The sequence below is a fragment of the Hyperoodon ampullatus genome (genome assembly GCF_949752795.1).
Source record: "Hyperoodon ampullatus genome assembly, chromosome: 8".
In the NCBI taxonomy this organism is placed as follows: Eukaryota; Metazoa; Chordata; class Mammalia; order Artiodactyla; family Ziphiidae; genus Hyperoodon; species Hyperoodon ampullatus.
In genome coordinates this window covers 9,526,695-9,550,930 of record NC_136921.1, presented here as the reverse complement: position 1 = coordinate 9,550,930, position 24,236 = coordinate 9,526,695, and the positions used below count along the sequence as shown (strand labels likewise).

Here is a 24,236-nt window from a genome sequence, read left to right as displayed (position 1 = left end):
AGCTGGAGAGTAGAAAGAATAAAAGCCTGGAGTTCAACAGCATGACAACGCACAAAACTCCATCAGAACAGGGAAAATTCTCCGCAAAGGGTGACAACACAATATGTAGGGAAAAAATTATGCCTTCAGCGAGGGATTTCATAAGGAGCTTCGGCATTTTCAATTCGCAGGGCGTGGCATCGTTGTACCTCCGTTGTGGTTTGCCCTTTAGGAAAGCAGTAGCACTTAGTGTGCTTCTTCAGGGTCCATTTTATATACTTTCATCTCTAGTAGCCAGAATAAAGGAATAGAAAACTATTTAAGCTAGCTCAAATAGTAGAGGAGGGTGTGATATTTTTAGAACCCAAGGACAGAAAATGCAGGGCATCTTGGTGGAATCAGAAGTCGAGGAGCCCAAGTTGCTCTCTGTCTTGCAAGGGCTTCCGTGGTCCCTGTTTCTCTTTGCTGCTCTCCAGCCACTCTCTGTCTCTTTCTTCCTCTCATCTACATTCCGACATGGCTGACAGGTCGATTACATGCCATCATGCTGGGACTACATTCTCTGAGAATCCCACAGTTGGATTTTTTTTTTTTTAATGTTGAGCCTTCTTTTAATTAATTTATTTTTTTTAAATTTTTGGCTGTGTTGGGTCTTCGTTTCTGTGCAAGGGCCTTCTCTAATTGTGGCAAGCGGGTGCCACTCTTCATCGCAGTGCACGGGCCTCTCACTGTCGTGGCCTCTCTTGTCGTGGAGCACAGGCTCCAAATGCACAGGCTCAGTAGTTGTGGCTCACGGGCCCAGCTGCTCTGCGGTATGTGGGATCCTCCCAGACCAGGGCTCGAACCCGTGTCCCCTGCATTAGCAGGCAGGTTCTCAACCACTGCGCCACCAGGGAAGCCCCCACAGTTGGATTTTTTAAGAGACAGATGCTGATGGACGCAGCACAGCCTGCAGAACGATTTTCCACGAGGCAGACTTCTCCCAGTCCAGGCAACTTTGATGGAGGAGGAGGTCGTAAGGAAGCAAGGAAGCAAGGAAGCAAGGTGATGGTGGGGTCCACCCCCTGGGGAGCACTGCAGGTGGGGAGGCAACAGTTGGTGCCTCTACAGCAGACTGGCCCAGAGACAGCAATGATGGTGTAATCAGCGGCTCCCCAGGCTGCCACAGTGTGCCATTCCCTGCTGCGTGTGCCTGAGAAGCTTTATCAGGCTCCTGTGCACGTCTTACCATTTCAGTGGACCCCGTCCCTCAGCAATCCCGAGATCCCAGCAACTTCCTGGGCTGGCCGTCTTCCAGCTCCTTAACAACAGAAACAATTTTCCTACCAATGGGGTCCAGTTGGTCGGACAAATGATACTGGTTAAAGAAAAGGTGGGAGGGCTTCCCTGGTGGCTCAGTGGTTGAGAGTCTGCCTGCCGATGCAGGGGACACGGGTTTGTGCCCCGGTCCGGGAAGATCCCACATGCCCATGAGCCATGGCCACCGAGTGCACGTCCGGAGCCTGTGCCCCACAACGGGAGAGGCCACAACAGTGAGAGGCCCGCGTACCGCAAAAAAAAAAAAAAAAAAAAAGAGCTGGGAGAGCACATCCATTGGCCTTGCATTTCCTCCTCGTAGTTGTTGAGAGAGTGGGCTCTGGAATTGCACGCCTAAATCCAAATCCTGGTCCCACTGGGCAATAATCGTACGGCCTTGAGTGGGCTATTACTTATCCTCTCTAAGTCTCAGTTTCCCCATTTGTGAAAAGTGCGTAACAAACCCCGTGGTGGAAAATAAAACATACTCCAGGCTTAGTGAGGAGTATGCTCTGAGCACAGTTTTTGATCTCTGGGAAGTACTTGGTAAATGTCAACCTCGATTGCCGCTGTTATTGTTAGGCTCCCTTTCATGTCTTAGGGACCCAGATGAATTCAAGTCTTTGCATCAACGAGTTCCCTCCATTCCTCACAGCTTTGGCCCTAACTTCTCCCTCAGAGCTTTGTGTGCATTAAGTGTTAACACGGGTTTGATGGCTAATCAATTGACTTTTACAATGTTGTGCTTTGTGCTCCGAATTGAGCAGAAGTTCTCACAATCAAAGACAGAAAAGGATGCCTAAGGAGTAAAACTTTGACCTGCTTTTGAGCAATTTGCTGAGTACTGAGAGTATATCTTTGAAACCATCCTTTTAAATGATCTGAGCATATGTCTAAAGTTCTGATTCCAATTCTGTGGGGGGGGCTCCGCCCACCACAACCAAAGCAATGCTCTAACACCAGCTGGGTGTCCTACAATTCAACTCAGTTCTGATACTATATGTCTAGAGATAGTGTCAAATCCCACAGGTTAGGGCCTCAGTCCTACAAGACTATCCCCCTACCACCACACCGGACACCAACTGCAAGTCCATGTGGTCATCTGTGTTTCTGACCTGCACCCTCTTTGGGTTTGATTAATTTGCTAGAGGGGCTCACAGAATTCATAGAAACATTTTACTTACGAAGTTCCCAGTTTATTATAAAAGGATGTAACTCAGAAATGCATAGGGCAAGGTATGCGGAGGGGCCACGAAGCTTCCATGCCCTCTCCAGGCGAGCCACTACCCCTAAATCTCCACGTGTTCACCAACCTGGAAGCTCTCCCAACCTTGTCCTTTGGGTTTTTATGGAGGCTTCATTACACAGCCATGACTGATTAAATCATTAGCCATTAATGACTGATGCAACCTCCAGCCCCTCTTCCCTCTCTGGAGGCTCAAGGAGGGGGGGTGGGACTGAAAGTTCCAACCATCTAATCACAAGGCTGGGGCCCCTGACAACCAGTTCCCATCCTTAGGTGACCGAGGGGCTTTCCAAAAGTCACCTCATTAACATAACAAAAGACAGTTGTCACTCTCCTCACTTAGGAAGTTCCAAGAGTTTTAGCTTTGTGCCAGAAATGGAGCAAAGACCATATATATATTTCTTATTATAAATCTTAATATCACAATGTCCCTCCCCTGAAGTGAAGAGGGAACTCCAGATGATTTCTCCAGTTTCTTTGATCCATGTCAACACTCTCTAAAGGTGTCATCATCTATACCGAAAAACGTGCAATCTGTTCCTTGAGACTGTACACAAGGTCAGAGGGTCAGAAAGCCACACAAGAAGCTTTAACACAGATTCATTCTTTCTCATTCTTTTCTCCTGCAGGATCCAAGTTTCCCCAAAGATCATGAACTTGTCTTCCGAGCACTGCAACACATCAGATTGGCTGAGGCTGGAAGCAACAGTGAAGGCTTCTGTATATGTGGTGGCTTTCTCCTTTGCTACATGTCATCATTATCACAATAGTGTCACAGAATTCAAAACTGAGAAAAGAGGTCTGATACATCCTCCTTTGCCACCATCTGCTGTGCATGTCGTCCCGTGGTCTGGGGGTGGTTTTCCAAGGGATGTGGGCCCTCCTGGCCAACAGCCCCATGCTGGGTGGTGTTTGGGGCACAGCGAAGTGTTGGAGAAGGGATTCTCTTCACTCTGGGCTTGATGGCTGTTAACACCTACCTAGCAATTTGCTGGTCCTTGAAATCTCTCTCTTTTGTAGATTCAGTTAAGTATAGGATTCTGGCTGGGACTTGGATAATTATTATACTGAAGAATGCTTGCTTATTCCTCATAGCGGGCACTAGCTCTACTCAGGGGGCTGTTTTAAAATCTGAACCCCTTTGCCCAGTGGTCTTGAATGGCATTCCTGCCAGAGCCACTGGCATGGTTTTCCTTTTCCTTCTTCTGTCTATCATTCTTATAAGTCACTCTCTGATATTCAAAGAAGGGAAACTGGCTGGCCATTTTAATAGGTCAAATATCAAAGCAAGGAAAACAGTCCTTATTCATTTAGTGCAGTTGGGCTTACATGTAATATCAACCTTGTTATTCGTAGGTTTGGGAAAGATGTGTGGAGTGTTTTTCTTTGCTTTAAATCTGGTGCTTTTTGGAGTCTTTGCATTTGCCCAGTGTTTTAACCCTCTGATCTATGGGCTCTGGAATAGAGAGTTGCAAAGCAGATTATACCATTGGATGTGCTGTCAACTGTGGTGTGGTCACACAGTGACCAGCAGAGGGCCAGTTTAAACAAAAACTCAGCCATCTTGAATCAATAATGCTAGTCCTAATGGACAGTCAGCTAGCGATGAGGATTTGCTATTTACTCAACCTAATATTGATGCCTTGATTTGATTTTGAAAATAATATGAGTAAATCAAAGTTATCCATCTGGCTTACAAACTTTGCTACTGTGTACACTGAATTGGCCTCAGTGAAATCATTTTATGTCTTTAATTCTAAACCCAGATTAGCATTTTGGGCAGCATGCCTTACTGTGCTTCAGGAGTTGGGCAGCTTTTGAGAATGCATTTGTTTTTAGAAACTGAGAAATAGTCCATGGCTGATAGAAAAAAAAGTTTGGCTGTTCCCCTTTATTAATTAGGGGTAGGTTTGTCTAATGTAATAACAACTCAGCAAATAACAGTGACTTTAAAAAGGTACAGACTGATTTTTTTTTCTTATGTAAAAGAAATCTGGAGGTACACAATCCAGGCCTATATGGCAACTCTGTAGGCCACAGGCTCATTTTCTTTTACTCTGCAATGAGTAGTGTACTACCTCATGACCCAAGACGGCTGTTAGTGCTCCTGTCATCACATTCACACTCCAGCCAACAGGAAGAAGGAAGGGGGAAAGAAGCCTCTGCACCATCCTTCTAAAGACACTTTCTAGAAGTTACAAAACACTTTTTCTTATATCTAACTGGCCAAAATTTAGTCATGTAGCTATGACCTATCTTTAAGGGAGAGTAGCAGGGTAGCAATGTTCTCAGTTAAAAATCGGGGTTCTTTTTTTTTTTTTTTTTTTTTTTTTACGGTACGCGGGCCTCTCACTGTTGTGGCCTCTCCCATTGCGGAGCACAGGCTCTGGACGCACAGGCTCAGTGGCCATGGCTTACGGGCCCAGCTGCTCCGCAGCATGTGGGATCTTCCCGGATCAGGGCACAAACCCATGTCCCCTGCATCGGCAGGCGGACTCTCAACCACTGCGCCACCAGGGAAGTCCTCATGTTCTCTTTTTATCTTCAAACCTACCACTTCAGATCTCCCAGATAAAGGCAAATAAACACAACACAGGCAGAAATAAGAGAGCATGTGACTGAAAACACAGTGATATGCCATTTCCATTAATTCCAAGATACTTATTCTTTTGCGTTTTAATATTTCTGAAATCTGGATGTTTTTCAGCAATGGCATTTAAAAATTTCTAATGTGTTATTGCCTGCACATCTATGAACTTGGATATTATTCCTGGTGGTACCTTGGGACAGGAACAATCCCTTGATTTTTCAGATGACAGCTATCTATGAACCATCAAAGGAAGGAATGTGAGTCCTGGTTTTTGTCTGAAAACTTCTCATTGATAAGTTCTTCCAGTAAGATCAGGATACTTGCCTATAACTGGTTTCTCCCATCTCTAGGCCAGTGGGACCCTTAGATTTCCCCATCCTCTTGAGATTAGGTGAAGCCACGTGTATTAGAGCTCTAATGCTGCATAACAAACCACCCCCAAAACTTAGAGGCTTAAAACAACAATAATCATTTATCAACTCACAGTTTCTGTGGATCAGGAATTCAGACAGGACATGGGAGTGAGGGAGGATTTAGACAGGACACAGCCCTACGATCGATGTCTGGAGCCTCAGCTGGAAGACTTGCAGGTTTGGGGGCTGGAATCACCTGAAGGCTTGATTGAGGCTTGAGGATCCACTCACATGGCCAGCAAGTTGGTGCTGGTGCACTGGTTCCTGTCCACATGGACTTGGCCACGTGTGGACCTCTCAAAGGGCTGATTGTGTGTCCTCACGACATGGTGGCTGGCCTTCACCAGACTGAGCTATCCAAGAGAGAAAGAGAGAGTGCACCAGGTGAAGGTATCCTTTTTATGACCTAGTGCTATTGTCTGAATATTTGTGAGCCCCTACAATTCAAATGTTGAAATACTAATGCCTGCTGTGATAAGATTAGTGGGGGGGGGAGCTTAAGCCATGGAATTAGTGCCTTATAAAAGAGGCTCCAGCAAGGTCCCTAGGCCCATCCTTCATGTGAGGATATAACAAGAAATTTCAGAACAAACAGAACCATGACTTATGTTTCATAACCGTCATAGCCGATTTCATGGACAGTCCTATCATATTTTTGGCATTTACAAAAAATTTTTTTTCCTCTGGGAATTCTTAGGAGTGGGAGCCTATGGAACCCCATTTCTCTCCTCACCTTCTATACACACTCAGCATTTCCGATGGCCGTGGAATTCGTGGCTTGTGGGCTCGGGTGTCCTTGACAGTTCTGAACTTGAAGGAAGCTGTAAAAAGACCCCCCTGGTTCCTCCTTCTTGCTTCTTTGGGGTGGGGTAGTGACTTCCTTGGGAACATTTAAGAAGAAGGCATATTAAGGAGGGGAAGTAATCCTTGGGCTGATGGGGTAAAGGTCAGAAATTGAAGGCAGGACTGGACGTAGCAGGTCAATTCTAGACAGATGCGATACAGGGGTAGAGGGTGTGGGGTTAGGGCCCAGACAGGATTGGGATCTGACTGGTAGACAGGAAAGGAATAAGCTAAAACCGTGGAACCTCAGGCAGCTCACTGCACATGCCACTTAACCTAGGAATCTGCCTATTTGTAGGCCATGCCCCCCATGTGGCTCTCTCAGTGGTGCCGTTATCAGAAGAGACCCATTAAGAACGTGGGACCTAATGTGAAAATATCCAGCTTGGCTCATAGACCAGCCCCGTCTTTGGAATGAATCAGAGGGCAGAGAAAGATCAAAAGATGAGATGAGGAGTCTTGAATTCTTTCTTTTTTTTTTTTTTTTTTTTTTTTTGCAGTACGCAGGCCTCTCACTGTTGTGGCCTCTCCCTTTGCGGAGCACAGGCTCCAGACGCGCAGGCTCAGCGGCCATGACTCACGGGCCCAGCCGCTCCGCGGCATGTGGGATCTTCCCGGACCGGGGCACGAACCCGTGTCCCCTGCATTGGCAGGCGAACTCTCAACCACTGCGCCACCAGGGAAGCCCGAGTCTTGAATCTTAATCCATTTCTTTCCTAAGTAAAAATGAGAGTTGCAGCAGCTAAGTTTACTGAGTTTAAAGCCTCTTGTTCCTTCCTCAAAATCTGTGGGCAAAACAGCCTGAGGTAATTGTCTCCAAGCCGGGATCAGAACTGAAGGTGGCCACAGGGGCTGGGGACCTGAGTTGGCTCCTGGGATTTCAGCTGGGGCCACGAAGAACTGGCAAGTCTCCCAGTGACTGGGTGTTTCTCGAGACAGCCGGGCTTGCCCTGGGCTGGCACTCTGGCTCCCCAGCAGTCGGGTTCTGCTCTGTCCGCCCCCGTCATCCACAGCATTATCTGGAGGCTGTGGGTAGTGGACAGCTAGGGCTGGGTGGAAGCAAGGTCCTCACGCCTGCAGGCCGTTCTTGCCCTGTGTTGACTGGTCTGGGCTGTTAATCAAGGCAGGGCAGTAGGGGTGGACCAGGCCCTGCAGCCAGATCAAGTAACGTAGGTGTAAGTGGTGCCAGCAAAGGGTTCTGCTCCCCAAGGTGGGGATGAAGGCCCTCCCATTGACCAAACCTTAGTCAGGCTCCTCTAAGCCTTCTTCTCAACTAGGCTTTGACCTTGGACTTCAGTATCCATCCTGGGTGGGCCTGTGTTGCTCAGGTTCAGCGAGAATCCTGCTGAGTCAATTTAGAGAGAATCCGCCATCATTGGGATGTGATCACCCTTGATATGCGATCACCCTCGACAGCTGGCCAAATCCTTCATTCCCCATTTCTGGTATCTGATCACCCTGCTCGCCTTCAGCAAGAATCCTGTTCTGCTTAACCAGAATCCACTCTCCACCCCCTGACCATTGTTGTTTCCTATTAGTAATTTTCCATCCACGGAACCCCCAACCTGCTCCTCCGCTATAAATCCCCACTTGTTCTTTTTTTTTATTCATTCATTTATTACTTATTTTGGCTGCGCTGGGTCTTAGTTGCAGCATGCGGGATCTTTTTTTTTTCTTTCTTTTTTTTTAGTTGTGGCAATGTGGACTTCTTAGCTGCAGCATGCAGGCTTCTTGGTTGTGGCATGCATGTGGGATCTAGTTCCCCAAGCAGGGATCGAACCTGGGCCCCCTGCACTGGGAGTGCGGAGTCTTACCCTCTGGCCACCAGGGAAGGTTCCCCACCACCCCCCCATCTGCAACTTGCTCTTGTTAGATTCAGACTTGAGCTCTGCTCTATACTGAGGTCTCTTTCCCCCTAATGCAATAATTTCTGAATAAATTCTGTTTTCCCTTCACTAGGCACTGCTAGCCTCTGGTTTTCTCTAAGATTGGGAATACCTCTCAGCCGGAGCTCAGGTATCAGTGAGGACAGGGAGAAGTAGCACAGGTTCCCATAGCCGCCCAGAGCCCAGCGGGAACCCACGGCAGGACAGGGGGAGATGGATCCATCCGAGTGAAGCAAGGCTCTGGGCGGGGAGGGAACTGGGCCCAGACAAGATGGGTACGGGCAGAAGGGGTCTGGGGCAGAAGCGGTGGAGAAGCCCAGCTTACGACCTGGAGGTTGGCCTGGGTGCCGGGGAGTGAGACCGTCACTAACAAATGGTGGGGAGCACAGGAAGGCAGGATGCTGCTCAGAGAAGCTGCGGACCCCACAGGCCAGCTGGCTCACACTAACTGGGAGGACAGAGGCATCCATTCAACACATATTGATGAAACGCCTAAGAGCTCGAGAGGGATATACTGGCAAACAAAATAGACAGAATATTGTCCTTGAGGAACTTACATTATAGTGGCAAGAGGCAGACACCGAACACAATAAACAGGCAACATGGAGTGCTGGAACATGATCAAAGGGGCCCTATGGAAAGCAAGCCACAGGTGAGTGTCAGAGAGATGAGAGGCTTGCAAGGTTGGCCTCCCCAAAAGGTGACGTTTGAGCAAAAACCTTAAGGATGGGAGAGTGAACCGCGGACAATTCCAGGCGGAGGAACCTTCTAGACACAGGGACGTGCTGGTGCAAAGGCCTTGAGCAGGGGCGGCCTGGTGCTCCAGGCACAGTGAGGGGGCTGGAGGAGGAGTGAGAAGGGGAAAGCCCACCAAGGGGAGAAGACGAGAGGAGGGCCCCCCTGTGAGGACCCTGGGGCTTTCACCCTGCGGGCGGAGTAGATAAGAGCAGACTGGCTGCTGCCTGGGAAAAGGCTCTGGGATTGGGGTCGGGCAGTGTAGAAGCAGGGAGACAAGGAAGGCTACTGCACACACAGGCAATGGTGGCTTCCAGCGAGGGGGGGACGTGTGGGCCGCTCTCCGTGTCACTTAAAGGCAGAGCCAGCAAATCGGGGGCCAGCTCTTTGGGGGCTGTGGCTGTTGGCCGTCTTCTGGCTTCTGGTCTGGAATGTCACCGGGGCTGGACCTCGGGATAGATCAGGAATTTCCACCCCGGGGAGCTGGGGGAGGGATGGGGTCGGAAGCCAGCAGGGATGATGCCTGGCTGTGAATGTCTCTGAGAAAAACTTCCCCTTTCACCCCTTTAAAAAAAGGTTTAAAGGAAAACGAAGAACAAGAGGCAGCCAATCTCAGGAATTCCACCCTTGCAGCTTCCCTCAGTCCCTAGTCCCCTGGGCTGGGGTCCCTGTTCCCTTTGGAGGTGCCCCTGCCTGAGCTCAGCGGGGGTTGTGGATTCTGGCCAGCATGATGGAAGCTGGTCACTCGTGCTGTGCCTGGGCCAAAGCATGGTGGGACCTCAGCTCCATGGGCCACCGATGGGCAGGGTGGTGGGGGAGGCCCTGGGACATACAGGTCAAGGGCAAGGAGCTCTGGCTGATCTCCAGGATGGCAATGACTTAGCTTTATTGAGCTGCCACTGCGTGCCAGGCACTTTGCATACATGGTTGGATGGGATGATGCTTCCTCCCTTCTGAGAAACTGGGATGATTAATTTGGGGCTGGGCAGCCTCCATTATCTGTCAGTGAAGGAAAACTTGACATACTCCAGCACTGGAGGCAGTGCTGTTCTTAGCAGAATAAACCCCAAGCCAGGCTTACTAGTTCTCAAGAAATGAGTTCCATAAAGAGAAGAAAGTTAAGTAGAAGGACCCTGCCAGTTCGACAGAACTATGAATCTTGCCTGGGGGTCAGGAGTGGGTGTCAGAAGGAAATGAGTTCTTCAGGGTAAGGTGTGCTTTGATTTCGGGTATTTTAGGACAGAAGCTGAAGCCTAGAGTAGACCCGCCCCCCCATACATCACCTCCCACTCCCCTTTCCTGCTGCAGTGTTCCTTCTCTCCCATCCCCACTTCACCCCCTGAAAAGCCCAGACAGTGGAACTTGATCCTCTGAAGCACTGAAGAGGCGGTTATACTAGGTGCAACCCACAGCTCCTGTCTCCCCTCCTCACGTGGTCCCTAGAGGGTGGGTGTCACCAGTGCTTCTGTCAAGACGTTGCTGCTTCAGTGCCTCCTTGGGGCCTCTGGTCCTTGGCTCTGGGCCCCTCCTGACTTGACTTCTTGCTTCCCTGTGCAGCCACTGCAGTAAAACATTTCTACCCCTGGGGCTGTCAATATTCTGAATTCCTTGTTTTTCATAACTGCCTGTAGCTCACAGATAAAGGGGGTGCCGGGCGGCCACCTCAGGGTGATTTCACATGCAAGTATGATACCAGCCCAACATCCCAAAAAAGCCCCAGAATGAATGTAAACATCTCAAGTCTCTTGAGATTGACCCACAGTAAAACATCATAAAGATCCATCTTTCTGAAGTCCTGTTGACAGCTGCTCATGAAGGATCTTTTTTTCCTCTCTCCTGTGCAACTGTCCCTACCCCCTCCCCCAGTCTGGCCACTGGGCTGCCTTTTCTTCTAGTCCTCCCTTCCCCCTTACTCTCAGCTGCTTTCTCTTCCTGGTTTAGTTTTTTCTTCTGCAAATGGCTTCATTCTTCTCTTCTTACTAATTCGGAAAACCAATTATACTGAAATAAATGCTTAAGTAAACTACAAAACATTAAAGTTAAACAAAATAACCACAAAATCAACCAAACCACAAACAGAGGGCTGAGCCAGCTCTCGCTATTAAGTTGCAGGTTCCACCGATACTGCTGGCACCACGGATATGTTGGTTAGATTTGTTCCTTTGTCAAAAGATAAAGACCAGTCTTATCTTAGGAAAATGGACGCCAAACTCAATTGGGGCAGAAAAGGGTCACTTAGAAAACTTGTTGAAAACACTACTTCCTGGTGCTCAATCACAGACATTCTCCTCCAGGACCAGGGACCTCGGAATCTGCATCCTCACAAGCTCTCTGGTGATTCTGAAGCGGTGGTCCATGGACCCTTTCAACGGGAAACAGTCAGATGGGCAGCCATCTCAGGGGACCCCTCTTCAAACACCATCTGGTCAAATTTACTTTATTGGGACCAAAGACCGCTTTACTGGTGCAGCTTCCTCACCAGATCCCCACCTTTCAGCCTCCTGGAGAGCAGGTCTCATGGGACATTCTTAAAAATGAGAGCTTCTAGAATCCAAGTCTGAGGATGCCACTGGCCGTCTTCAGGGTGGGCCTACCACCAGACCCCAACCCGTTTAAATGAAAAACTAGACTGCACGGCCGTCTCTCCAGCCACGTTGCTTATCACACCTCCGTTGTTACATTTTGCTAGCTGTGAGGTTGGAAGCTTGTGGTAAAGGACAGAAGGGTCCTCTTGTCACCGTAAGGAAATCTCCACTTAAATGTCAGAGGCCCAAGCGTGTGCCTAACCATGACAGTCCAGCTGGCTATTCTTAGCTCACCTAATCTGAGGACGACCTGGCACACGTCCTTGGTTGGCTTTCCTGCTACTGGATGCTCAATGACAGAGCCTCTCAGAGCACCTCTGCCCCCTTAAAAGCCCTCACTACTTCTTCTAGTTCCTAGTTCCTGCAGGAGCTTTACTACCTAGCGCCTCTGGAGAGGGTTCACACTGCCCTCTGGTGGTCGGGCAGCCTTGTACCATCACCTGCAGAAGTCCAGAGAGCCTGCTGGGTACCGAGCTGGAGTAGGAAAACCTCTCTGCGTTCTGCTCTGTCCGAATTCTCCAAAGAGCTCAGAACCAGGGCTAGAGGGTCCAGGGAAAACTGCTTTGAGCAACTGGAAACTGAGATGGCGTTGATATCAGGCACTAGCTATGCAAAAAAAACAGGGTCACGGTGCAGATACAGAAATAGCCAGATCTGCCCTTTGGCTGCGTCTGGGAAAATTTAGGCTGCATTGGCACTTGTAGGTGCCGAGGGGTGGCCCGCCTGCTTCATGTGAGGACCAATCCTCTGTCTTACCTTTTAAGAGGATGTGCTTCTTACACTGGAATACTGCTACCCTCAGGATGTGCCAGAGCATCTCTGGCACCTCTTACTTCCGGTAAGTACTAACATGTGCCCATGAACCTGAAGGCCCTTTCACTGGCCGCCGGAACCCACCTGCTTCAGGGCGGAGAGACTGGGCTCCCCTGATCCCCAGGGCACTTTCATGGGCCCATGAATCAGTCCAGAACCTATTCATAGGGCCAGCTGAGGCAGCCCCTCCCTCCGCACCTCGACAGCTGGGCACAGTTGCAGCCCTGGATCTGAACAATGCAACCGCGGTGCCCGGTTGCTATGCCTCTGCCCCAGGGCTGTGGAGCCTGGAGGACCTCACTGTTGCCCTTGTGAAATAAGGATGTTTCTGCCTCATCCCACCCCCTAGATGCTACAGCATTTGGCATGTCAAACAGTCACTCCACATTAAACGGACACTGTCCCAGGGCGGCGGGACAGGTGAGTTCTGGTATCAGCTGACATTCTGGACATGCAGCCACTCCTTTTGGCTGATCCTCAAGCCCTGTGTCCAGGTCTGGGTCACTGTCCTCACCACTGAGTTCTTGCTTGAGGTCCCGTGCTGTCTTCTGGAAAATTGGCCTCCGTGAGACATCTGGGTGATGGAGGAGAGAGTTCCTGTGGCGTCTCTGCTCAACCCCTCTGTACATAATCAGATGCCAGTGGCTGCTCGTGGGGCGAGGTGTCTCCAGTGCCAATGTGTCCTAGCTCTGGTTTTATCCGGCTAGGATGGCCGTTGGCACGTGGCCCGAGGAGTCCAGTCTGGGAGGGCCTGAGTGGTACTCCCTTTTCTAGATGGCTCCTGAGATGCAACAGATCCCTGAACCAGGGAAAAGTGTGTAAGACAATGGCTTCCTTGGATTTCATTATCTCAAGTGTCACTCCACAGTGGCAAAGTGAATAGTGTTTGTGCTTTTCTTTTTTTTTTGCGGTACACGGGCCTCTCACTGTTGTGGCCTCTCCCGTTGTGGAGCACAGGCTCCGGACGCGCACGCTCAGTGGCCATGGCTCACGGGCCCAGCTGCTCCGCAGCATGTGGGATCTTCCCGGACCGGGGCACGAACCCGTCTCCCGCATCGTCAGGTGGACTCTCAACCACTGTGCCACCAGGGAAGCCCTTTTTCTTTTTTTTTAGAACAAGAGTAAGGGGGATCGAATTTTATTTATTTAATTAATTTATTAAAAAGTTTGGCTGCGTTGGGTCTTCATTGCTGCGTCCGGGCTTTCTCTAGTTGTGGAGGGCAGGGGCTACTCTTCACTGCGGTGCGTGGACTACCCTTCATTGCGGTGTGCGGGCTTCTCACAGTGGTGGCTCCTCTTCTTGCGGACCACTGGCTCTAGGCGCTCAGGCTTCAGTAGCTGCAGTACATGGGCCCAGTAGTTGAAGTACGCAGGCCCTAGAGCACACGGGCTTCGGTAGTTGTGGTGCACGGGCTTAGTTCCTCCACAGCATGTGGGATTTTCCTGGACCAGGGCTCGAACCCGTGTCCCCTGCATTGGCAGGCAGATTCTTAGCCACTGCACCACCAGGGAAGCCCGCAATGAGCACTATTAAAATGCTAAAAGATTGTTAGGTTTAAAATATTGACCATAGAATTGCAATTGTTTTAAGTTAGTATATTTAAGTCTCATACTAATGGCCTAAGAGGAAGAGTGCTTTCTGAAATATCTTCTCCTTTTTAAAATGATAAATAGGGAGGACAGAGCATGGATAAAGGATATTCTTGAAAGTAAGCCCAGAACAAATGGATCAGAAAGATTTAATGGAGCTGAAAACAGAACCAGATATGTATCTTGAAAAGGCTCAGTGTGCCAGGCAATATCAGTGGTAAGAATATTACACTGAATCCTATTCTGTCAAAAATAATTAAACATATAATTACAAAGATAAAGGGGGAATTTCATACGTTTTCACACGCTAGCAAAGAAACAGAATTCTAACTGAATTCAGACATTAGAGTTGTAGAACAAAATGCTCAAAGACAGTGGAACAAAGTCTAAGTCAATTTTGAAGATGAGAAGTTGTGATAAACTATATATTATAGTGCAATATGTTGTTAGTTAATGAAAACAACAGAAGACATTCTGAGATATGCAAAGACTCAGAAAACACACCAACCATGTACTCTTCTTTTAAAATTACTTAAAGATATACTTCAGTCAACAGAAAGATGGATCAAAAAAGGAAGTATGGAGATATCATGGCAAGAAAAGACCAGTGAGGAAACTTAAATAGTAAGAACAGAAAACATTAATATTGTTCTCATGAATATGGATTATCATAACACAAATTTTTAATTTTTACTTTTGAATTATGTTATATGATATTTGACATGATTATAACTTATATATAATATAAAAATAGCAAAATAATGACATATAAATAATTGAATAAAATTAAAATAATTAATATAGAGTAAAAGACAGAAAAATTAATAATGATAATGAATATCCATATTATTATACAGTGGATAGACCAGAAATAGGGAGCTGGTGGGTATAAAAGTGACACACCTTGGCTTAATATGTGGCACATTAAAATATTTTATTTTTGGCTATGGCATTTGAAGAATAAATTAAAAATACATTTGGAAAACTTGCAGGTAAATAGAAGAATTACTGTTACAAAGCTTTCCAGAAAAGAAGATGAAAACAAAGAAAATGTAGACAAAAAATATGAACATATTCAAAAGAGAAAGAATAAAATGATAGAAATAAGACCAACTATAAACAATAAATGCAGTAGGTGACTTCTTAGAAAAATATAAAAGTGGAACTTCCCCTTTGTAATGTGACTTTGACATTCATCTCATTAAGAGGTACAGCCTATTTCCCCTCCTTTTGAATTTGGCCCAGTGATTTGCTTAGACCGATGGTATGTGGCAGAGGTGACACTGTGCAGCATGAAAGGGCTTAATCAATACGATGTGGAGCAAAGATAAGGCATCCACAAGGAGGACTGCCTGAATTCCTGACCCACAGAATAGTGAGCCATAAAATGATTGTTCCTTGAAGCCACTAAACTTTGGGGTCATTTGTTACGCAGCAATAGGTAGCTAATACACTATTAAAGAGTGCTGGGGTCATTTCAGAACAACTCAGGAACCAACTTGAAGAAATTCTCACTCCCTGAAGATAAGCAATTTGAGCAGCAATAAAGATATTAACTGCAGTGGTCTAGAGCATATTAAATATATTTAAATCCATGAGCTCAAGATACGTTAAAGGAAAAGACCTCCTTGCCTATCTTTAGAGGCTATTAGGAAAACAATTCATTAATCTGAACACTTTAAATGAAGATCCATCATTTATCTTGCATTTCCTATAGAAACTGTATTTCAAGCTAACCAAATATTATTGAAGGGAAGCTCTTTGCAGAAGAATTCTGACAAATAAATATAGAATGAATAACAGAATCTAAATATCATCATTTTGGGGACTTCCCTGGTGGCGCAGTGGTTAAGAATCCACCTGCCAATGCAGGGGACATGGGTTCGATCCCTGGTCCAGGAAGATCCCACATGCCGTGGAACAACTAAGTCCGTGTGCCACAACTACTGAGCCTGCGCCCTAGAGCCTGCGAGCCACAGCTACTGAGCCCATGAGCCGCAACTACTGAAGCCCATGCACTCTAGTGGCTGCGTGCCACAACTACTGAGCCCACACACCTAGAACCCATGCTCCGCAACAAGAGAAGCCACCACAATAAGAATCCCGCACACCGCAATGAAGAGTAACCCCCGCTCGCAGCAACTAGAGAAAACCCGCGCACAGCAAGGAAGACCCAACACGGCCAAAAAAAGTCATCATTTTGCAAACCCTAGTGAAATGTGTTTAGGCAATGAGCATCAGTGGCTGCTAAAATCATTAGGGGAAAGGGTGATGTATAACAGATGGGTGAAGCTGGTAATACCTGAACCTGCTGGATGATCTTAACATTACAACGAATACACGGATACCCCTGTGAAGTCTCTTTACTAAAAAGCCAAATCGAAATACCCCTCCACCCCCCGCCCACCCAAACCTGAATCTAAGCAAGCCTCTAGATCTAACTTCTACTTTACAAAAAATTCCAGGGAGAGAAAAACATGCCACTAACGGGATGTAGAAAAATCCAGAATATGAAAAATGTTATAGGACAAAGACCCCAGGTTATCCAAAGAGTAGACAGAAAGGAAAAAAGGCAGTGGGGAATTTACAGATTAAAAGAGCCTTAAGAGATAGATTAGCCAAATTCAGTGTGTGGAAGCTGTTTGGATCCCAATTCAAACAACAATTGTAAAAAGATTTATGAGACAATGGGGAGAATATGAACTGTGATGGGGTATTTAATAGTATTAAGCAAATATTTAATTTTTTGGAGGTGTGAAATATAAAAAGAAACAATAAAAGGCGGTGGAGGGTGCGACAATGCTCTGAAGGGTCTGGATTTGACTCAACAAGCAACCAATAACATTCCAGACTCGTTGGCAATCTAAGGATGGCCAGGGCCACATCATCTGGATCCTGAAGTTGGGATGCCTTAGTTCGTCCAGAACAGGATCAAGGAGGAACCTGGAAGCCGTTCTCATTGGCTTCATGAAAAATAAACACTTCTTTGAGGTCCTTTTCAAATTCTGCCTCTAAATCCAGTCCTACCTGACCAAAGTCGGAGTCCTGAAAGAGAAAAAAGCAAACACACAGAGGTCTAAGGACAAAGGATTAGGACCAGCAAATCACTCGTGCTTTTTTAGGAGCCCTGTCCTCCCTTTCCCAAATGCTGTGTTTCCCCCGCCGTCGGGCAGAATAGGTGGGAAGATGCTGCCTGCCCTCAAATGTTCAAATGCATGAGACTCTGCCTGGCTGTTAACTTAGACCTGACAGGCGATCTGGACCGATGAGCCAATTTTGACCCCTGCAAAGGCTGAGTTTGGTGCCAAACAGAGAAAGATAAAGCTTTTCTTGAAAGCCCACTCTTTGAAGAAAGGTTGACCCTTTTGTTCTCCAAGGCTAAGACTGTGCCAGGCATCAAGGGGCTCCCTGGGTTGACTCTTTCCCCTCCAGCTCCATGGATGGACACCAGTTTACAGTCTGTGGCTCATGAACATGCCAACTTGTGGCATGCAGGAGAGGAAGGAGGCTGGGTGGAGATGAGAATCTACCCTAGATATGTCCTGAGAAATACCTGTATAAGTGAGAGTAAACATCAGGGAAAACTCAATAAACTAAAGTTAAGAATGCCTTGGATTGCAAGGTAGCTCAACTCGTTGACTCTCCCTACTAATGAAGGATGGAGCCAACGCCAGCTGAAGGCAAATCCGGATGTTCGAGTCCACTGGGAAATTCAAGAGTAAAAATCTAAGCATAAGCATCCTGAATGCTTAATTTATTTCATTTAAATTCATTCATTCATTTATTTCTGTGTTTCTGAGGCATGAAGGACAATGTAAGCATAAACTGCCTTCCCCCTAGTTTGAACAAGGAGGCAGGATGAAATTGACTACTCCGAGGGAGTAGCGTATCTTTCTGAAACTGAGGATGGATTTTTTTTTTCAGGTACTGTTTACAAGGATCCTTCCCTGTCCTGCTTGCTGTTCTTTTTGACATCCTCCTCTCCACCTCTGGGCTTTGGAGGCAGTTTCCTTCTACAATCCTTGTCCTTTTGAGCTCTCCCCGGGACAAGACTGGGTAAGATTCTTGCAAAGCTCTGCTGCGCCAGAAATGAGGGGAAGGTAGAAAGCATGTGAAACGGAGGCAGGACATGCCCTTTACCTTGTAAAATGTTTTATGGTTGCGAAATATCAGGCGCATGTCCCGTAGAAACCAGGCCACTGTGTACATTTTCTCAGCCAGCCTTTCCTTAACCAGGTCCAACCACATGGCTTCCCTAAAGGGCTCACTATAATCTCGAATCTAGGGGCAAAGCCATCAAAGAGGTGATGTTAGCATAGCCATCATCACTGAAATGGATCCAACACGAGTCTTTATTTCCAGGGTAATACTGATAATAACATCCAACATCCATGTGCCAGGCATTGTTCTAAGCTTTGCCACTATATTAACACAGGATCTCCACAACAACCCTAAGAGAGTGGTACTATAATTATCCCTGTTTTATTGGTGAGAAACCAAGGGATGGAGAAGTTAAGTAACCTACCCAAGATTTCACAGCTAAAAACTGGTAGAGCTACATTGAACCCACAGTTCAAGTCTCCTGAGTCTGTACCCTCAACGTTATGCTCTCTCTAAGAAAGACATTCCCACAGAAGAGAAGGAGAAACTGAGATACAGGGCAGGAGAAGCAAATCGTCTGTGTCCCAGAGCTGGTATGCAATGGGGTCGAGTTTGAACCCCATTCAACTCTGGCAGCGCCACTCCAGAGTCTGCAGCTAAACCTTCTGTTCTCTGCAAACAGAGGTACCTGCAGGACGCACACTCCACGTTTCCAGAATGAGTTTAACATCAGAGAGATGCCCAGAAGTTGAGAAACATCTAATAGGACTTACATTACATGGGGTCTCCGTAAAGAAAGAGCTTTGTGGATGACAGTAGGCTTTCAAGAGGAGAAACTCACATTTCTGTGAAGTGCGAAGAGGGATTTAAAGGGAAATGTTATTTGGAGAAAGTGAAGCCAAGCCTTTGCCCAGGTACCACAAACAGGGGCAGCCAAACACAGCGGACTTCCGACCCCGTTTGCCAATGCACCATGATGGGGGGGGTGGGGGTTGAATTCTGTTAGTCCTCCATGTTTGGGCACTGAAGCTCTATCCTCTGAAGTGAGACACTGAAGGCTTCCTTTGGGTGCTCTTCCCTGGACGCTTTGCCTCTTTGAGGGGAAAGGGGTAGGTTTGGGGTTCCCATCCGACTCACCAACTGCTCTTCGGGCTGCATCTGTCTTGCCAGGACCCCAGATTCCCCGAGACACTGCTGGCTTCCAGAAGACTCCTTCATCCTGCAGAAGGTGCAACTCCACGGGCTCCTGAGGGGCCGGACATAAGTGAGCGGGGGCAAGGTCCCTGGAAACAGTCACTGTTTTCCTTTCAGGAATGGCTGATGGGCACGGCCGGGGATGAAGGGGACACCTCCCAAAGGGGGGTCTCCCATCAAGGCAACGACAAAGGGGTCAGTGTGGTGTCAGGTGGTGTCAGGGTGAGTGGTGGGCTCTCCTTCCCCCCTCAGAGCTGCTGGGAGAACAGGGAGCCCTGCCCACCAGGCCCAAGTATTGGCAACTGGGTCTTAAGCCCCTGGGGGACCCAGGCTCCATCAGCCTGTCGAGACCCTGGGGAAATGGGAGAAGCAGGCCACGTTTCCTGCCTTTTCTGGATACACACAGAACACAGACAACTGGTGTTTTTCGTCCCTTACCCTCCTTGGACTGGAGTCTGGGTTACAAAACTAGGAAAGGCCATCTCCCAGAGGCAGTGGCAGTCAGGGTGGCTCAGCCACGGACTCAGACACTGATACCAGAGGGAACACAGGCTGTGGCCCCGCTGGGCTGCGCTGGGCCACCCGAGCCCAGGATGCTCGCAGGTCCTGCTCTTCCACGTGGAGAGGAGAGACCAGAGGCAGAGCCTGGGCGAAGTGTACGCGCACGAGGCGGGGCTGCGTCTCACTAACCTCTCGGCCTCCGCAGGTGGGATGTGACAGTCCTCATGAAAGGCCCTTGGACAAGTGTCACAGCAGAGCAGCAGCCCCCCTCTACAGCATACCTCACATTCCCTGGAGTCTTCCTGCTAGAAAGGGAGATAATGCGGGCACCGCTGGGGTCAGAAGGAACCGCGGACACCGACACTGCGGGAATCTGGAACACGGCGTTCGTGTCCCACTAGACGGTTCGGCCTGACCCAGCGGGGCGCGCACTGGGAACGCCCGCAGACCGAGGACAAGCCCGGCCTTGCAATCGTGGGAGAGCAGGCGGCAAGAGCTGCCACATCGCCGCGTGAACCACAGATTGTCAGAGCTGGAAGGGGCTGGAAGGTCACTTAAGTCCTTACTACGCCAAGTGTGGTCTGAGGCCCAGCGGCGTCAGCATTATCTGGAAGCTGGTTAGAACCGCAGACCTACGGAATCGGAATGTGCCTTTTAACAGGATCCCGGGGAGGGTTTGTTAGTACACGAAATTGGAGAAAACACAGCTTTGGGCAACTGTCTCATCTGACAAGCCTTGGAAAGGAGGAATACTTTTTCTCTGCAGTCAAAGTAAATTAGTACCTGAGTTAGGTTGGCCCCAAGGCTGCCCGTGCCTGGGTCAGAGCTGTTCTCATCCGCTGTGCGCCGTGCCAGGCAAACGTGTTGGCCACTCAGAGAACAGTCTCTGATGTTATGCTGACACACAGAAAGAAAGATATACAAAGACAGAGAGTTGCTGTGTAAATGTGTTCTTTTGGGGGCCTGAGGAACCATCGGGGTCTTTCTCATGGCTTTAAAATGTAGTAAATTCTACAGGTGATTTATGCGAGGAACACGGTCTTTACGGCTGGATAAATATTCGCAGGCAGGAACCCCGGTTCCGCTCCCAGCCCCACAAGACAGACAGTGTTGGGCTCCACGCGCCCAAGGGACCATTTTCTCTGCACTCAAGGTGGGAGTCAGGAAGAGGGGTCCTTCTGCCTTTACCCGACTGTGATACTGTCCCCACCAGATGGATGGAAGGTGGTCAGGAAATAGACCATCAAGAGCTGAAGCAAAGGCTCGAAGGGCCTGGGAATCAGTTACACCCAAGGAGAGAAACCCTGCCACTACCCTCAACCGTCCATAATACAAATATGAGGACCTGGGCAAGGGCATAAGGGATGGACATGTTGTGTCCATTCGCAAAACTAGCCACTCAGCCAGAGTGAAAAATCTTGATTTGGGACTCTGTTCACTTTTTTTTTTTTTTTTTGTGGTACGCGGGCCTCTCACTGTTGTGGCCTCTCCCGTTGCGGAGCACAGGCTCCGGACGCGCAGACTCAGCGGCCATGGCTCACGGGCCCAGCCGCTCCGCGGCATGTGGGATCTTCCCTGACTGGGGCACGAACCCGTGTCCCCTGCATCGGCAGGCAGACTCTCAACCACTGCGCCACCAGGGAAGCCCCCACCTCTCTTAACTGGGGAGGCTTCCTGCTCACCCCCTCCACTTACTAGGCCCCAGGGCCTCATAAGGAGGACTCCCCGACCCTGAATGTCAGGGAATCTTTCTGGCCTTCCCATCCTGAACTTGTCAGTCTGCCTTTCTCTGTTCTCGGGGTTGACACTCTATGGCCATTCTTGCCTCTGACTGGACATGTGGCCTGCCCTGGTCCAGAGTACAGATGCCAGTTCCCAGATAGCCCAGACCGGCCCACTCCTCCTGGTTGAGACCCCGGTTGGGTCCAGAGCCTTGAGCACCATTGCCACTCCTCACCCCCACCACCCTTGCCATACTCTGGAGTGAAAGTTTCCAGCACACATGGTATGATAAAGAAATGGTAGACAAAGGACATACAACCCCACAATCACATTCTGTAATAAAGAGTTTGACTCCGGTTTTCATGTTTGACTGTTGATGGCTTCAAGCCCAACTTCCCCTCTTGGCACATCTGGGCAAGGTGATGGGAAAGCTCACGATCTCTCTCCCTTGACCACAGTGAGAAGTTCAAGCCGGACAGACCCCATCCCAGCAAGGGAGTCTTCACCTTGCCCCACCATAATAAAACGTTGGGCTACACCCTCTCTTAGCTCAAGCCATTTTCAGATCAGCTTGGGTGGCTCACCTTGCCTCTTCCCAGAAAGACTCTGTATGTGGGTAATAAATCTTTCATTCTCTCTTGGTACATGTGTTGCATCATTGGTTTCACTGTCTGAACCCACTTGGGTTAGCAAGCAGGAGTCTGGGTGACCACCCACCCCCGCCCCAGGGGTCTTTCTTCTCTTGCTATGGATTGCTAACTGGCTCTGCTTCCTGCTGGCTTACGCTTTGAGCTGTGTGGCTGGCTGCTGGGCCACGGCACTGAGGTTGCAGGCATCCACCATGAGGCACCATTCACTCTTTGCAAGTTTAAGAACAGGCCAAATTGGGCAGTTCAATGGAGAAAAAGTAGAGATCATCACTCTTGCTCTAAATATATAGATCTTGTATTATACGTTTCTATCCTCGAAGGCCTTGTTTTAATTTATACTGAGTTCTATTAACTATTTTAACAGAGAGGAAGGTCCATTTTATAAAGCTGATTGTGTCAAAGATTTAATTTTATTTTACTTTATTATTTGTTGGATCAGAGCATCAATGCCCACTACAGGATACTTTAGGGCAATGAGTGTTATGACCTTGGGGCATTTTGGTAAGGCAACAGTTTTGATGGTTAAGGTAAGGTATACCAGTTTGTCCTCTGTTATATGTTTGGTAAATACCCTAAGAGGATAGTGGGTACCTTGTTTAAATTTAGTGGCATACAGTTACTCACAAAGAAGCCCCACTCATTAAGGTCCCTGTATCCAATATTATTGCAATTACTGATGCCATCCACTTAGCAAGTGGTAAATGCTTCACTGTCACAGATTTGGCTAATATGTTCGGTTCAGTGCTTATTTCAATAGCATCTCAGCTGCAGCTGGCCTCCACCTTTGCAGGGATACAATACACCTTCACCTGGCTACCATGGGGTACCTCTACAGCTTTGCCATCACACACAGTCTCTGCAGGCAAAATTGTGACTGCATCCGACTTCCCTGGGGAGCACAGGTATGACACAACACTGATGACACCCTTCTCCTTTGACATACTCATTCAGAATATACAACTACTCAGAAAGGAACTCAGGAAAAGGGAAGGGTCATCACCCCACATGCAGTACAAGGCCCTACCAGTTCAGCAAATTTCTGGGCTTTGTTTGGTCAGTTGAGGGCTGCTCTATTCCTGACACTGTCAAGAAACAGTAATCGACCCTCTGAATACTCAATCCCACAACAACTGCCCAACATTTTTACCCCCTTTTTTCTTGTTTTTATTTTTTTGCGGTACACGGGCCTCTCACTGCTGTGGCTTCTCCCGTTGTGGAGCACAGGCTTCGGACGTGCAGGCTCAGTGGCCATGGTTCACGGGCCCAGCTGCTCCGCGGCATGTGGGATCTTCCTGGACCGGGACACGAACCCGTGTCCCCTGCATTGGCAGGAGGACTCTCAACCACTGCGCCACCAGGGAAGCCCCCATTTTTACCCCTTTTGAGTTCTGAAGGTAACATAGTCCTCATTCACAGATTTTACTTGTACCCATTTAAGCTTTTATTTGCAAATCAGCCCACTTTGAATGGGAACTCCTCAACAAAAGGCTCTAGAATTTGTCCAAAAAAAACCCCCCAAAAAACAAAAGCAAAAACTATCAGTCCCACACTACATGCCATTAGGGTAGCAACTTTTGGCTGCATACTGGGCCCTTCTGGAAGTAGAGGCTCTCACAGGCCCTGAGCTGCCCATTTTGCCTTGGGTCAAGGGAGCAGCACCCTGCAGGGCAGCCACAAAACACATGTTTAGGGGCTTCCCTGGTGGCGCAGTGGTTGAGAGTCCGCCTGCCGATGCAGGGGACGTGGGTTCGTGCCCCGGACCAGAAGGATCCCACATGCCGCAGAGCGGCTGGGTCTGTGAGCCATGGCCGCTGAGCCTGCGCGTCCGGAGCCTGTGCTCCGCAACGGGACAGGCCACAACAGTGAGAGGCCCGCGTACCGCAAAAAAAAACACAAGAAAAAACCCCCCAAAACCCCCACATGTTTATAGTATTAGCATCAGATCTCTTGCTGGTACACATAAACAGAGCTAGACACCAGTGGAGACTGGGTATACTGCAGAGTGACAGTGACATGCTGGAAAACATTGCTGGGGGAAAGGCCTGCGCTGGTCCATTCATGATTAGAACTAAACTTTGTTTTCTTTATCTCA

At 48.4% G+C, this 24,236-nt stretch overlaps 2 protein-coding genes across 2 annotated transcripts in view; one reads left to right on the top strand and one right to left on the bottom strand.

Annotated features, from left to right (window-relative positions):
• Nucleotides 1-3,169: 3,169 nt before the first annotated feature.
• Nucleotides 3,170-4,068, top strand: GPR148 (G protein-coupled receptor 148; the record flags this gene model as incomplete). The annotated part of the gene is given in 4 exon segments (XM_079709867.1): nucleotides 3,170-3,270; nucleotides 3,272-3,323; nucleotides 3,327-3,418; nucleotides 3,420-4,068. Coding segments are annotated over 4 exon segments (891 nt in total). The 5' UTR covers nucleotides 3,170-3,172.
• A 12,839-nt stretch (nucleotides 4,069-16,907) lies between these two features.
• SP110 (SP110 nuclear body protein) overlaps nucleotides 16,908-24,236 on the bottom strand; it is a gene marked incomplete at both ends in the record, with an annotated part of 43,122 nt that continues 35,793 nt past the window's right edge. Inside the window, 7 exon segments of the mRNA XM_079710721.1 lie at nucleotides 16,908-17,021; nucleotides 18,117-18,257; nucleotides 18,851-18,922; nucleotides 19,215-19,370; nucleotides 19,374-19,407; nucleotides 19,962-20,077; nucleotides 20,556-20,669. Coding sequence (XP_079566847.1) covers nucleotides 16,908-17,021; nucleotides 18,117-18,257; nucleotides 18,851-18,922; nucleotides 19,215-19,370; nucleotides 19,374-19,407; nucleotides 19,962-20,077; nucleotides 20,556-20,669 — 747 coding nt within the window.